Source organism: Phaenicophaeus curvirostris, unplaced genomic scaffold, assembly GCF_032191515.1.
Source record: "Phaenicophaeus curvirostris isolate KB17595 unplaced genomic scaffold, BPBGC_Pcur_1.0 scaffold_684, whole genome shotgun sequence".
In the NCBI taxonomy this organism is placed as follows: Eukaryota; Metazoa; Chordata; class Aves; order Cuculiformes; family Cuculidae; genus Phaenicophaeus; species Phaenicophaeus curvirostris.
In genome coordinates, this window is record NW_027207196.1 from 1 (window position 1) to 14,982 (window position 14,982).

Consider the following 14,982-nt stretch of genomic DNA (forward strand, 5'->3'; position numbering starts at 1 on the left):
CGTTAGGGACCCCAAAACTCTCCATCCCCCCTTTTTTTACCCCCCCAAAGCCTTGAGGACCCCCCCAAACTCCCCCCAGACCCTTTGGGGACCCCAAAACCCTCATCCCCCTCTTTTTTTAGCCTCCCCCAAAGCCTCTGGCCCCCCAAATCCTCCCTTGTAACCTCTAGAACCCCCCAAATCCCCCTTCCTAAACCCCTTGGGGACCCCAAAACCCCCCACCCCCCCCCATTTTAACCCCTAAAGCCTTGAAGACCCCCCCCCCAATCCCCCCTCAAACCTCTACGACCCCCCAAACTCCCACCAAATCCCCTTCTTAAACCCCTTCGGGACCCCAAAACCCCCCGGCCCCCCCATATTGACCCCCACCAGGTCCCCGCTCACCCCGTTTTGTGTCCCTGTGTCCCCCCCAGGGGACATCCTGGAGATCGGGGCGCAGTGGAGCATCTTGAAGAAGGACATCCCGTCCTTCGAGCGCTACATGGCCCAGCTCAAGTGCTACTACTTCGACTACAAGTGGGGCCCGGGGGGTGAAAAGGGGGGCCGGGAGGGGGCAAAGAAGGGGTTCAAGGGGGGTTTGGGGGTGATGAAAGGGTTAAAGAGAGTTTTGGGGGTGTCCCGGTTGGGTTTCTGGGGGGATTGGGGTCTTCCAGTTGGGTTATGGGGGTCTCAGTTGGGCTTTTGAGGCCCAAGTTAGTTCCCAGTTGGGTTTTGGGGAGATTTTGGGTCTTCCAGTTGGGTGTTTGAGGGTCCCACGTAGGTTTTGGGGTCTTCCAGTTGGCTTTTGGGGGTCCCAGTTGGGTTTTTGGGCATCCTGGTTGGGTTTTGGGGGGGTTTGAGTCTTCCAGTTGGGTCTTTGGGGGTCCCAGTTGGGTTTTTGGGGGTCTCAGTTGGGCTTTTGGGTCTCCTGGTTGGGTTTTTTTGGATTTTTGGGTCTCCTGGTTGGGTTATGAGGGTCTCAGTTGCGTTTTTGAGGTCCCAGTTGGGTTTTTGGGTCTTCCAGTTGGCTTTTTGGGGGGTTTGGGGCCTTCCAGTTGGATTTTGAGGGTCCCAATTGGGTTTTTGAGGTCCCTGTTGGTTCCCAGTTGGGTTTTTGGAGTTATTTGGGGTCTCAGTTGGGTTTCTCCATCTTCCAGTTGGGTTTTGAGGGCCTCAGCTGGGCTTTTGGGTCTCCCGGTTGGGTTTTTGAGGTCCCGATTGCGTTTTCGGGGTCCCCTCGCCCCGTTTTGTCGCCCTCCCAGGGACGCGCTGCCCGACTCGGCGTGCCAGCAGCAGCTTTTGGGGCTGAACCTCCTCTTCCTCCTCTCCCAAAACCGCGTCGCCGAGTTCCACACGGAGCTGGAGCGGCTGCCGGCACGAGACCTGCAGAGCAACGTCTACATCCGGCACCCGGTGTCGCTCGAGCAGGTCGGCCTGGCGACTCCAGCCCTTTTGGGGGCGATTCCAGCCCTTTTGGGGGCGATTCCAGCCCTTTTGGGGGCGTTGCAGGCGTCTGGGGTACAATTCGAGCCCTTTTGGGGGCAATTCCAGCCCTTTTGGGGGCGTTGGAGGCGTCTGGGGTACAATTCCAGCCCTTTTGGGGAAGATTCCAGCCCTTTTGGGGGCGTTGGAGGCGTCTGGGGTACAATTCCAGCCCTTTTGGGGGCGACTCCAGCCCTTTTGGGGGCGTTGGAGGCATTTGGGGTACAATTCCTGCCCTTTTGGGGGCGATTCCAGCCCTTTTGGGGGCGTTGGAGGCATTTGGGGTACAATTCCAGCCCTTTTGGGGGCGACTCCAGCCCTTTTGGGGGCGTTGGAGGCATTTGGGGTACAATTCCAGCCCTTTTGGGGGCGTTGGAGGCGTCTGGGGTACAATTCCAGCCCTTTTGGGGGCGATTCCAGCCCTTTTGGGGGCGTTGGAGGCGTCTGGGGTACAATTCCTGCCCTTTTGGGGACCATCTGGGGCGTTTCTGGTACCGCTTCCACCCTTCCGAGCACCATTCCTGGTGTTCCGAGCCGACATTCCCAGCGTTTCCCGCCTTCCCTGCCATTTTGGGGGTGAATCGATTCATTTTGAGGACGATTCGAGGCATTTTGGGCTCAATTCCTGCCGTTTTGGGGGCGATTCCAGCCCTTTTGGGCCCCCTTCCTGCTGTTCCTAGTGCTGTTCCCACCTTTCAGGGCGGCTTTCCCGCTCTTCTCACCATCCTGACCTCATTTTGAGGCCTTTTCCTTCATTTTTGGGGCCGTTTCCTCCATTTCGGTCGACGTTCCCGCTGTTCCCTTGGTTTTTGGAGCCATTTTTGCTAGTTTTGGGGCTGCTCCCCCCATTCCGTTCGGTATTTCCGCCCTTTCCGGGCCCCGTTTCCAGCCTTTCCGCTCTCTCCCGCAGTACCTGATGGAAGGCAGCTACAACAAAGTCTTCCTGGCCAAGGGGAACATCCCAGCCGAGAGTTACACGTTCTTCATCGACATCCTCCTCGACACCATCCGGTGAGGCCTCTTCCCACCTTTTTTTCCCTTCCGAAACGCTGGAATTTCCCCCTTTTTAACCCAAATTCGGGTTTTTAGAGACGAAATTGCCGGCTGCATCGAAAAAGCCTACGAGAAAATCCTCTTCTCCGAAGCCGCCCGCGTCCTCTTCTTCCCCACGGCCAAGAAGATGACGGAATACGCCAAGAAGGTGACGTCGGGAGCGCCCGAAACCATCGAAATAGCCTCGAGAAAACCTCAAATCTCACTGAATGCCCCAAATCTCACGTTTTTCTCCTCGTTTTTCCCTCAGAGGGGCTGGGTGCTGGACGCCAACAACTACTACGGCTTCAGCAGCCGCCAGCAGAAAGCGGAGGAGGCGCCGATCCCCGCCACCGAGCTGGCCAAGCAGGTCATCGAGTACGCGCGGCAGCTGGAGATGATCGTCTGAGGGACCCCAAAATCCCCTCTCTGCACCCCAAAATCCCCTCTCTGCACCCCAAAATCCCCCCTCGGCGCCTCGAAATCTGCCTTCGCCTCGAAATCTCGGCCAAAATCCTTCCCCGTCTCCTTCGGATCCCTCCCAAATACCCCCGAATCCGCCCTCCGCACCCCAAAAGTCCCTCTTTGTACCTCAAAATCTGACTCCTGCACCCCTAAATACCTCAAAATCCACCTTTTTGCCCCCTAAAGCCACGTTTTTACCCCCAAAATCCCCTCTTTGCCCTCCAATCCACCTTTTAACCTCCAAAATCCACCTTTTTGTCCCCAAATCCACCTTTTTACCCCCAAACCCTCTCCCTGCCCCCCAAAATCCACCTTTTTACCCCCAACTCCACCTTTTTACCCCCCAAATCCTCTCCCTGCCCCCCCAATCCACCTTTTTACCCCCCAAATCCACTTTTTTACCCCCCAAATCCTCTCCCTGCCCCCCCAAAATCCACCTTTTTACCCCCCAAATCCTCTCCCTGCCCCCCAAATCCACCTTTTTACCCCCCAAATCCACCTTTTTACCCCCAAATCCTCTCCCTGCCCCCCCAAATCCACCTTTTTACCCCCCAAATCCTCTCCCTGCCCCCCCCATCCACCTTTTTACCCCCAAATCCACCTTTTAACCCCCCAAATCCTCTCCCTGCCCCCCAAATCCACCTTTTTACCCCCCAAATCCTCTCCCTGCCCCCCCAAATCCACCTTTTTACCCCCCAAATCCACCTTTTTACCCCCAAATCCTCTTCCTGCCCCCCAAATCCACCTTTTTACCCCCCAAATCCTCTCCCTGCCCCTCCCAATCCACCTTTTTGCCCCCAAATCCACTTTTTTACCCCCTAACTCCACCTTTTCTCCCTCCCCCCCTTTTATTTCTCCCCCCCCTCTCACTTTTGGGGCGAATCTGGAGGGTTTTGGGGCCGCTTTGGGCTGGTGTCGCCTGCAATAAAGCGATGGATCCTCCGGGTTCCCCGGGCTTGGTGGCCACGGGGTCCGGAGGAGCGAGCCGGGGGCCGTTTCCGATTTATTGGAGGGGGAGAAGTACAAAAAAAAAAGGGGAAAGGGGGGCAAACCCTGTTCCGAGCGAGCTGGGGATCCGGATCCTGCTCCGAATCGGGGGTGGGGGGGGGGATCGGGGGGCTCAGAGCTGCTGGGCGATCCGCTCGATCCGCTGCTGAACCTCGTCCGACTGCAGCTGCTCCAGCGTCAGCAGCGACAGCCCCAGCTGGTCCTCCTGCAACACCCCCCAGCCGCTGGGATCCACTGGGATCCACTGGGATCCACTGGGATCCCCTCGTCTGGCCCCGGGGCTGAGCTGGGATCCACTAGGACCCCTCCAGAGACCCCCCCGACTCATTTTGGGGCCCCAGGACCCCTTTAGGGACCCCCAGAACCCCTCTAGAGCCCCCCAGGGCCTCCAGAGCCACTTCAGGGACCCCCAGGACCCCTCTAGAGCCCCCCAGGACCCACCTAGGACCTCGCTAGAGCCCTCTGGATCCCCCTAGGGCCCCCTTAACCCTTTAGGGACCCCCAGGAGCCCTCTAGAGCCCCCCAGGACTACGTAGGACCCCCAGGATCATTTGAGGGAACCCCAGGACCCATTTAGAACCCCCCAGAGCCACTTCAGGGACCCCCAAGACCCCTCTAGGACCCCCAGGACCTACCTAGGACCCCCAGGACCCCTTTAGGGACCCACAGAGCCCCTCCGTACCCCTCTAGAGCCCCCCAGGACCCATCCAGAGCCCCTCCGTACCCCTCTAGAGCCCCCCAGGACCCATCCAGAGCCCCTCCATACCCCTCTAGAGCCCCCCAGAACCTACCTAGGACCCCCAGGATCATTTGAGGGACTCCCAGGGCCCATCCAGAGCTCCTCCGTACCCCTCTAGAGCCCCCCAGGACCTACCTAGGACCCCCAAGACCCCTTTAGGGACCTCCAGAGCCCTCCAGGACCTACCTAGGACCCCCAGGGCCCATCCAGAGCCCCTCCGTACCCCTCTAGAGCCCCCCAGGACCCCTTTAGGGACCCCCAGGGCCCACCCAGAGCCCTCCAGGACCTACCTAGGACCCCCAGAACCCCTTTAGGGACCCGCAGAGCCCCTCCAGAGCCCCCTAGGACCCCCAGGACCCCTTTAGGCACCCCCAGGGCCCATCCAGAGTCCCTCTGTACCCCTCTAGAGCCCCCCAGGACCCATCCAGAGCCCCTCCGTACCCCTCTAGAGCCCCCCAGAACCTACCTAGGACCCCCAGGACCCTTCAGGGACCCCCAGAGCCCCTCCGTACCCCTCTAGAGCCCCCAGGACCCTTTTAGGGACCCCCAGGGCACCTCCAGAGCCCCTCCGTACCCCTCTAGAGCCCCCCAGGACCCCTTTAGGGACCCCCAGGACCCATCCAGAGCCCCTCTGTACCCCTCTAGAGCCCCCTAGGACCCCCAGGACCCCTTTAGGGACCCTCAGGGCCCATCCAGAGCCCCTCCGTACCCCTCTAGAGCCCCCCAGGACCCCTTTAGGGACCCCCAGGGCCCCTCTACAGCCCCTCCGTACCCCTCTAGAGCCCCCCAGGACCCCTTTAGGGACCCCCAGGGCCCCTCCAGAGCCCCTCCATACCCCTCTAGAGCCCCCCAGGACCTACCTAGGACCCCCAGGATCATTTGAAGGAACCCCAGGACCCACTTAGAACCCCCCAGAGCCACTTCAGGGACCTCCAGGGCCCCTCTAGAGCCCCCCAGGACCTACCTAGGACCCCCGGGATCATTTGAAGGAACCCCAGGATCCATTTAGAACCCCCCAGGACCCTTTAGGGACCCCCAGGGCCCCTCCAGAGCCCCCCCGGACCCCTCTCGGTTCCCCCCTGGATCCCTTACCTGCCGGAAGGGCTGAGCCATCTGGCGCAGGAAGAACTTGGCGACCTGCACGGCCTCGTCCACCGTCAGGTTGAGGTTGGAATCCGTCAGGTGATCCTGGATCCAGCGCGGCAGCTTCCCGCGCTTGTCGGCCCGAGCGAAGCGCTGCGGGGACCCCCCCCCCCCCACCAGATCCTGAATCCCGGACCCTGGGAGCCCTCGGGATCCCGCAGCCCCCCCAAATCCTGGATCCCGGGAGCCCTAAGGATCTCACAGCCCCCCCACCAAATCCCAAATCTTGGATCCCGGGAGCCTGAATTTTGGATCCCGGGAGCCCTGGGGATCCAGTAGCCCCCCTCCAATCCCAGATCTTGGATCCTGGGAGCCCTGGGGATCCTGTAGCCCCCCCAAATCCCAAATCTTGGAGCCCTGGGGTCCCATCACCACTCCCACATCCCAAATCTTGGACCCTGGGAGCTCAGATTTTGCATCCCGGGAGCTCTGGGGATCCCATGTCCCCCCCCAATCCCAAATCTTGGATCCCAGGAACCAAAATTTTGGATACTGTAGCCCCCCCAAATCCCAAATTTTGGATCCCAGGAGCCCTGGGGATCCCGTAGCCCCCCCAAATCCCAAATCTTGGATCACAGGAGCCCTGATTTTGCATCCTGGGAGCCCTGGGGATCCTGTAGCCCCCCCCAAACCCCAAATCCTGGATCCTGGGAGCCCTGAGGATCTCACAGCCCCCCCAAATCCTCAATCTTGGATCCCAGGAGCCTGAATTTTGGATCCCGGGAGCCCTGGGGATCCAGTAGCCCCCCTCCAATCCCAAATCTTGGATCCCGGGAGCCCTGGGGATCCTGTAGCCCCCCCAAATCCCAAATCTTGGATCTGAGGAGCCCTGATTTTGCATCCTGGAAGCCCTGGGCATCCCATAGCCCCCCCAAATCCCAAATCCTGGATCCTGGGAGCCCTGAGGATCTTGTAGCCCCCCCCAAATCCCAAATTTTGGATCCCAGGAGCCTGAATTTTGGACCTGGGGATCCCGTAGCCCCCCCCAAACCCCAAATCCTGGATCCCGGGAGCCCTGAGGATCTTGTAGCCTCCCCCCGATCCCAAATTTTGGATCCCAGGAGACTGAATTTTGGATCCGGGGAGCCCTGGGGATCCCGTAGCCCCCCCAATCCCAAATCTTGGATCCCAAGAGCCAAAATTTTGGATCCCGGGAGCCCTGGGCATCCCGTAGCCACCCCAAATCCCAAATCCTGGATCCTGGGAGCCCTGAGGATCTTGTAGCCCCCCCAAATCCCAAATCTTGGATCCCAGGAGCCTGAATTTTGGATCCGGGGAGCCCTGGGGATCCTGTAGCCCGCCCCGAACCCCAAATCCTGGATCCTGGGAGCCCTGAGGATCTTGTAGCCCCCCCCAAATCCCAAATCTTGGATCCCAAGAGCCAAAATTTTGGATCCCGGGAGCCCTGGGCATCCCGTAGCCCCCCCAAATCCCAAATTTCAGATCCCAGGAGCCCGAATTTTGGATCCGGGGAGCCCTGGGGATCCCGTAGCCCCCCTGGATCCCCAATCTTGGATCCCAGGAGCCTGAATTTTGGATCCGGGGAGCCCTGGGGATCCCGTAGCCCCCCCAGATCCCAAATTTTGGATCCCAGGAGCCCTGATTTTGCCTCCTGGGAGCGCTGGGGATCCCGCAGCCCCCCCAGATCCCAAATCTTGGATCCGGGGAGCCCTGACTTTGCCTCCTGGGGGGTCCCACCTTGTCAGCGAAGACCATGAGGCCGTAGTCGGCCTTGCCGCGCAGCGCCCGCCCCACGCACTGGGCCGCGTGCCGCATGGCGTCGAAGGCCAGGAAGTCGTTCTCGCGGATCTGGAACTGATCCCGCAGGAACTGCAGCCGCGCCTGCCGGGACACGGAGCGGGGCAGCCGGGGGGGCGACCCCTGATCTCCCCGGGAACCCCACGGATCCCCCCGGGCGCCCCACGGATCCCCCTGGGCGCCCCACGGATCCTCTGGGAACCCCACAGATCCCCTGTTACCCCATGGATCCCCTGCTACCCTACAGATCCCCCCAGGCACCCCACGGATCCCCCTGGGCACCCCACAGATCCCACTGGGCGCCCCACGGATCCTCTGGGAACCCCACAGATCCCCCGGGCACCCCACGGATCCCCCTGGACACCCCACGGATCCCCCTGGACACCCCACGGATCCTCTGGGAACCCCACAGATCCCCCCAGGCACCCCACAGATCCTCTGGGAACCCCACGGATCCCCCTGGGCACCCCACAGAACCCTCTGAGAACCCCACAGAACCCCCCGGGCACCCCACAGATCCCCTGGGCACCCTTTGGATCCTCTGGGCACCCCACGGATCCCCACAGATCCCCCGGTGCCCCACAGATCCCCCTGGGCACCCCATGGATCCTCTGGGAACCCCACAGATCCCCTGTTACCCCACGGATCCCCTGGTGCCTCACAGATCCCCCTGGGCACCCCGTGGACACCCCCGGGCACCCCACAGATCCCCTGGGCACCCCACGGATCCTCTGGGAACCCCACGGATCCCCTGCTACCCTACAGATCCCCCCAGGCACCCCACGGATCCCCCTGGGCACCCCACAGATCACACTGGGCGCCCCACGGATCCTCTGGGCACCCCACGGATCCCCCTGGGCACCCCACAGATCCCCTGCTACCCTACAGATCCCCCCAGGCACCCCACGGATCCCCCAGGGAACTCCATGGATCCCTCCGGGCACCCCACGGATCCCCTACTACCCCACAGATCCCCACAGATCCCCCTGCTGCCCCACAGATCAACTTGGGCACCCAGCAGATCCCCCGGTGCCCCACAGATCCCCCTGGGCACCCCACGGATCCTCTGGGAACCCCACAGATCCCCTGTTACCCCACGGATCCCCTGGTGCCTCACAGATCCCCCTGGGCACCCCGTGGATCCCCCTGGGCACCCCACAGATCCCCTGGTGCCCCACGGATCCTCTGAGAACCCCACGGATCCCCTGCTACCCTACAGATCCCCCCAGGCACCCCACGGATCCCCCTGGGCACCCCACGGATCCCCTGGTGCCTCACAGATCCCCCGGGCACCCCGTGGATCCCCCTGGGCACCCCACAGATCCCCTGGTGCCCCATGGATTCCACGGATCCCCCTGGTGCCCCACGGATCCCCTGGGCACCCTATGGATCCCCTGCTGCCCCACAGATCCCCACGGATCCCCCTGGGCACCCCACAGATCCCCCAGTGCCCCAGGGATCCCTTGCTCCCCCACGGATCCCCTGCTGCTCCACGGATACGCGGGGCACCCCACAGATCCCCTGGTGCCCCACAGATCCCCACGGACCTCCTGCTGCCCCACGGATCCCCCTGGGCACCCCACGGATCCCCTGGTGCCCCACAGATCCCCCTGGGCACCCCACGGATCCCCTGGTGCCCCACAGATCCCCACGGATCTCCTGCTGCCCCACAGATCCCCCTGGGCACCCCATGGATCCCCCTAGTGCCCCATGGATCCCCCCTGGGCACCCCACAGATCCCCTTGGCACCCCACGGATCCCCTGCTGCCCCACAGATCCCCCTGGGCACCCCATGGATCCCCTGCTACCCCACAGATCCCCCTGGGCACCCCTGAGATCCCCTCCTAGTGCCCCACAGATCCCCCTGGGCACCCTATGGATCCCCCTGGGCACCCCACAGATCCCCTGCTGCCCCACAGATACCCCTGGGCACCCCACGGATCCCCCTGGGAACCCCACGGATCCCCCTGGGAACCCCACAGATCCCTCTAGCGCCCCACAGATCCACCTAGTGCCCCATGGATCCCCCTGGGCACCTCACAGATCCCTCCTGGTGCCCCACAGATACCCCTGGGCACCCCACAGATCCCCTTGGGCACCCCACGGATCCCCTGGTGCCCCACGGATCCCCCTTGGCACCCCACGGATCCCCTGCTGCCCCACAGATCCCCCTGGGCACCCCATGGATCCCCCTAGTGCCCCATGGATCCCCTGCTACCCCACAGATCCCCCTGGGAACCCCAGAGATCCCCCCCTAGTGCCCCACAGATCCCCCCTGGGCACCCCACGGATCCCCCTGGTGCCCCACAGATCCCCCTGGGCACCCCCTGGATCTCCTAGTGCCCCACGGATCCCCTGGGCACCCCACAGATCCCCCTAGCGCCCCACAGATCCCCCTGGGCACCCCACAGATCCCCCCTAGCACCCCATGGATCCCCCTGGGCACCCCACGGATCCCCTAGCACCCCACAGATCCCCCTGGGCACCCCATGGATCCCCCTGGACACCCCACGGATCCCCCTGGTGCCCCCCGGATCCAGGGGATCCCCCCCCCGCCCCCCCAGCCCCCCGGCTGCCCCTCACCTTCAGGATGCGGCTCTGGGTGTAGACGTAGGGGACCCCGAACATGACGACGGCTCGGCCGTAGTGGTGAACTGGGGGACAGGGGGACAGGGGGGCAGGGGGGCAGGGGGGCAGGGACCCAGCATCAGCCACATCCCTTCATGTCCCCCTGGCCCCCCAAATGTCCCCCCGTCCCCCAACATGTTCCCCCAAATGTCCCCTTGTCCCCCAAATGTCCCCCTGTCCCCCCAGATGTTCCCTCAAATGTCCCCCTGTCCCCCCAGATGTCCCCCTGTCCCCCCTGATGCCCCCCAAATGTCCCCCTGTCCCCCCAAATGTCCCCCGTCCCCCCAGATGTTCCCCCAGATGTCCCCCTGTCACCCCAGATGTCCCCCTGTCCCCCCCGATGTCCCTGTGTCCCTGTGTCCCCTGTACCCCAGGTGTCCCCCTGTCCCCCCAATGTCCCTGTGTCCCTGTGTCCCCTGTACCCCAGATGTCCCCCTGTCCCCCCAATGTCTCTGTGTCCCCTGCACCCCAGATGTCCCCTGTCCCCCGATGTCCCTGTGTCCCCTGTACCCCAAATGTCCCCCTGCCCCCCTGTCCCCCCGATGTCCCCGTGTCCCCTGTACTCCAGATGTCCCCCTGTCCCCGCAATGTCCCTGTGTCCCCTGTCACCCCAGATGTCCCCCTGTCCCCTCAATGTCCCTGTGTCCCTTGTACCCCAGATGTCCCCCTGTCCCCCCAATGTCTCTGTGTCCCCTGTCACCCCAGATGTCCCCCTGTCCCCCCGATGTCCCCCTGTCCCCCACAATGTCCCCGTGTCCCTGTGTCCCCTGTACCCCAGATGTCCCCCTGTCCCCCCAATGTCCCTATGTCCCCTGTCCCCCCCGATGTCCCCGTGTCCCTCACCGAAGTCGATGCCCTCGGACACTTTCCCGCGGGCGACGGAGAGCAGGATGGCGCCGCGGCCGTTCTCGCAGGCCTGGGGGGGGCAGACGGATCAGGGACCCCCCTCCCAGTGCTCCCAGTCCCCCCATCCCAGTGCTCCCAGTCCCCCCCCATCCCAGTGCTCCCAGTCCCCCCCATCCCAGTGCTCCCAGTCCCCCCCCCTCCCAGTGCTCCCAGTCCCCCCCCCTCCCAGCGCTCCCAGTCCCCCCCCGTCCCAGCGCTCCCAGTCCCCCCCCCCCCACCTCCTGGTACTTCTCGAGGGCGACGCTGGTCTCGGCGCTGTCCTGGGTCTCGATGAAGATGAGTTTGTTGCGCTGGATGTTCTCCAGGATCCCCTGGGGGGGCAGGAGGGTGTGGGGAGGGGGCTGGGGGGGCAGGAGGGTGTGGGGAGGGGGCTGGGGGGGGCAGGAGGGTGTGGGGAGGGGGCTGGGGGGGGCAGGAGCGTGTGGGGAGGGGGCTGGGGGGGCAGGAGGGTGTGGGGAGGGGGCTGGGGGGGGCAGGAGGGTGTGGGGAGGGGGCTGGGGGGGGCAGGAGGGTGTGGGGAGGGGGCTGGGGGGGGCAGGAGGGTGTGGGGAGGGGGCTGGGGGGGCAGGAGGGTGTGGGGAGGGGGCTGGGGGGGGCAGGAGCGTGTGGGGAGGGGGCTGGGGGGGCAGGAGGGTGTGGGGAGGGGGCTGGGGGGGGCAGGAGGGTGTGGGGAGGGGGCTGGGGGGGCAGGAGGGTGTGGGGAGGGGGCTGGGGGGGGCAGGAGCGTGTGGGGAGGGGGCTGGGGGGGCAGGAGGGTGTGGGGAGGGGGCTGGGGGGGGCAGGAGGGTGTGGGGAGGGGGCTGGGGGGGCAGGAGCATGTGGGGAGGGGTGTCCCCGTGGGGCTGGGGGGGTCACTGTGGGGCAGGGGGGTCCCCGTGGGGCAGGGGTTGGGGGGCAGGGGGGGGTCGCTGTGGGGCAGGGGGGGTCACTGTGGGGCAGGGGTTGGGGGGCAGGGGGGGTCGCTATGGGGCTGGGGGGGTCCCTGTGGGGCAGGGGGGTCGCTATGGGGCAGGGGGGGGTCCCCGTGGGGCTGGGGGGATTGCTGTGGGGCAGGGGGGGTCTCTGTGGGGCAGGGGGGGGGGTCCCCGTGGGGCAGGGGGGGTCGCTGTGGGGCAGGGGTTGGGGGGCAGGGGGGGTCGCTGTGGGGCTGGGGGGGGGTCCCTGTGGGGCAGGGGGGGTCCCCGTGGGGCAGGGGTTGGGGGGCAGGGGGGGTCTCTGTGGGGCAGGGGGGTCCCTGTGGGGCATGGGGGGTTGCTATGGGGCAGGGGTTGGGGGTCGGGGGGGGTCCCCGTGGGACAGGGGGGGGGTCCCCGTGGGGCAGGGGCGTCCCTGTGGGGCAGTGGGGGGGTCCCCGTGGGGCTGGGGGGTCCCCGTGGGGCTGGGGGGGGGTCCCCGTGGGGCAGTGGGGGGGTCCCCGCGGGGTCTCACCTGCTCGTACCAGGCGGCCACGGTGGCCTCGAGGTGCCCGTAGCTGGTGAAGAAGGCGACGAGGCCGTCGGGCACCACGGCCGCCAGCGCCAGCAGCAGCGCCCCGCAGTTCCGCAGCACCGCTGGGGGCACCCCGACACCCCGAAATCACGGCCCCGCACCCCGAAATCACAGCCCGGCACCCCGAAATCACGGCCCCGCACCCCGACACCCCCGCACCCCGACACCCCTGACACCCCGGCATCACGGCCCCGCACCCCGACACCCCCACACCCCGACACCCCCGCACCCCGACACCCCCGCACCCCGACATCACAGCCCGGCACCCTGAAATCACAACCTGACACCCCAGCGTCACACCTGACACCCCGAAATCACAGCCTGACACCCTAAAATCACAGCCTGACAACCCAGAGTCAGACCTGAAACCCCGAAATCATAGCCCGACACCCCGAAATCACAGCCTGACACCCCAACATCACAGCCTGACACCCCAAAATCACACCTGACACCCTGAAATCACAACCTGACACCCCAGAGTCACACCTGACACCCTGAAATCACAGCCCGACACCCCGAAATCACGGCCCCGCACCCCGACACCCCTGCACCCCAACATCACGGCCCCGCACCCCGACACCCCTGCACCCCGGCATCACGGCCCCGCACCCCAAAATCACAGCCCGGCACCCCAAAATCACGGCCCCGCACCCCGACACCCCCACACCCCGACATCACAGCCCCGCAGCCCGGAATCACAGCCCACACCCCGAAATCACAGCCTGATACCCCAACACCGCACCCCGACACCCCGGCACCCCAACATCACAGCCCAACACCCCAAAATCACAGCCTGACTCCCCAGAGTCACACCTGACACGCCGAAATCACAGCCCGGCACCCCGGAATCACAGCCCAACACCCCGAAATCACAGCCTGACACCCCGAAATCACACCCCAGCACCCTGAAATCACAACCTGACAACCCAGAGTCAGACCTGAAACCCCGAAATCACAGCCCAACACCCCGAAATCACAGCCTGACACCCCAAAATCACACCTGACACCCTGAAATCACAACCTGACACCCCAGAGTCACACCTGACACCCTGAAATCACAGCCTGACACCCCGAAATCACAGCCTGACACCCCGAAATCACAGCCTGACACCCCAAAATCACACCCCAGCACCCTGAAATCACAACCTGACAACCCAGAGTCAGACCTGAAACCCAGAAATCACAGCCTGACACCCCAAAATCACAGCCTGACACCCCAAAATCACACCCAACACCCCGAAATCACAGCCCAACACCCCGAAATCACAGCCTGACACCCCAAAATCACACCCCAGCACCCTGAAATCACAACCTGAGACCCCAGAGTCACACCTGACACCCCAAAATCACAGCCTGACACCCGGAAATCACAGCCTGACACCCCGAAATCACAGCCTGACACCCCAGAGTCACACCTGACACCCTGAAATCACAGCCCGACACCCCGAAATCACAGCCTGGCACCCCAAAATCACAGCCTGGCACCCCAAAATCACACCCCAGCACCCTGAAATCACAACCTGACAACCCAGAGTCAGACCTGACACCCCAAAATCACAGCCCAACACCCCGAAATCACAGCCTGACACCCTGAAATCACAGCCTGACACCACAGAGTCACACCCCGATACCCCAAAATCACAGCCCTGCACCCCGGAATCACAGCCCGACACCCCAACACCGCACCCCAACACCCCGAAATCACAGCCCGACACCCCGAAATCACAGCCTGACGCCCCCAAAATCACAGCCTGACACCCCAGAGTCACACCTGACACCCTGAAATCACAACCTGACACCCCAGAGTCACACCTGACACCCCGAAATCACAGCCTGACACCCCAACATCACAGCCTGACACCCCAGAGTCACACCTGACACCCCAACATCACACATGGGGACATCCCAACGTCCCACAGGGACACCCCAATGTCACATCCCGACAACGGGGATGGAGGGGGACAGCGGGGACATGGGGACACCATGGGGACACCACGGGGACAAGGGGGACACCACAGGGACACCACGGGGACACCACGGGGACACCACAGGGACAAGGGGGACACCACGGGGACACCACGGGGACAAGGGGGACACCACGGGGACAAGGGGGACACCACGGGGACACCACGGGGACAAGGGGGACACCACGGGGACAAGGGGGACACCATGGGGACACCATGGGGACACCACGGGGACACCACAGGGACACCACGGGGACAAGGGGGACATAACGGGGACAAGGGGGACACCACGGGGACACCACAGGGACAAGGGGGGACACCATGGGGACACCACGGGGACAAGGGGGACACCACGGGGACAAGGAGGACACCATGGGGACACCACAGGGA

The 14,982-nt window shown here is 64.1% G+C and overlaps 3 protein-coding genes across 3 annotated transcripts; 2 read left to right on the top strand and 1 right to left on the bottom strand.

Moving 5' to 3' along the window:
* Positions 1–402: 402 nt before the first annotated feature.
* PSMD8 (proteasome 26S subunit, non-ATPase 8) lies at positions 403–3,942 on the top strand. Its single transcript, XM_069883205.1, has 5 exons — positions 403–516; positions 1,242–1,407; positions 2,372–2,472; positions 2,551–2,662; positions 2,765–3,942. Exons 1-5 carry the CDS (start codon positions 482–484, stop codon positions 2,900–2,902), a joined length of 552 nt encoding a protein of 183 aa, XP_069739306.1. The 5' UTR covers positions 403–481; the 3' UTR covers positions 2,903–3,942.
* Positions 3,816–13,187, bottom strand: LOC138735300 (general transcription and DNA repair factor IIH helicase subunit XPD-like). The gene is made up of 8 exons (XM_069883204.1): positions 13,115–13,187; positions 12,569–12,690; positions 11,359–11,451; positions 11,078–11,150; positions 10,190–10,260; positions 7,547–7,690; positions 5,798–5,941; positions 3,816–4,171 (listed from the first exon to the last, which is right to left on the bottom strand). Exons 1-8 carry the CDS (start codon positions 13,185–13,187, stop codon positions 4,079–4,081), a joined length of 813 nt encoding a protein of 270 aa, XP_069739305.1. The 3' UTR covers positions 3,816–4,078.
* A 502-nt stretch (positions 13,188–13,689) lies between these two features.
* Positions 13,690–14,161, top strand: LOC138735302 (salivary glue protein Sgs-4-like; the record flags this gene model as incomplete). Its single annotated transcript, XM_069883206.1, has 2 exons — positions 13,690–13,787; positions 14,036–14,161. Coding segments are annotated over 2 exons (224 nt in total), but the record flags the coding sequence as incomplete, so codon positions are not given.
* Between the last annotated feature and the right edge of the window lie 821 nt (positions 14,162–14,982).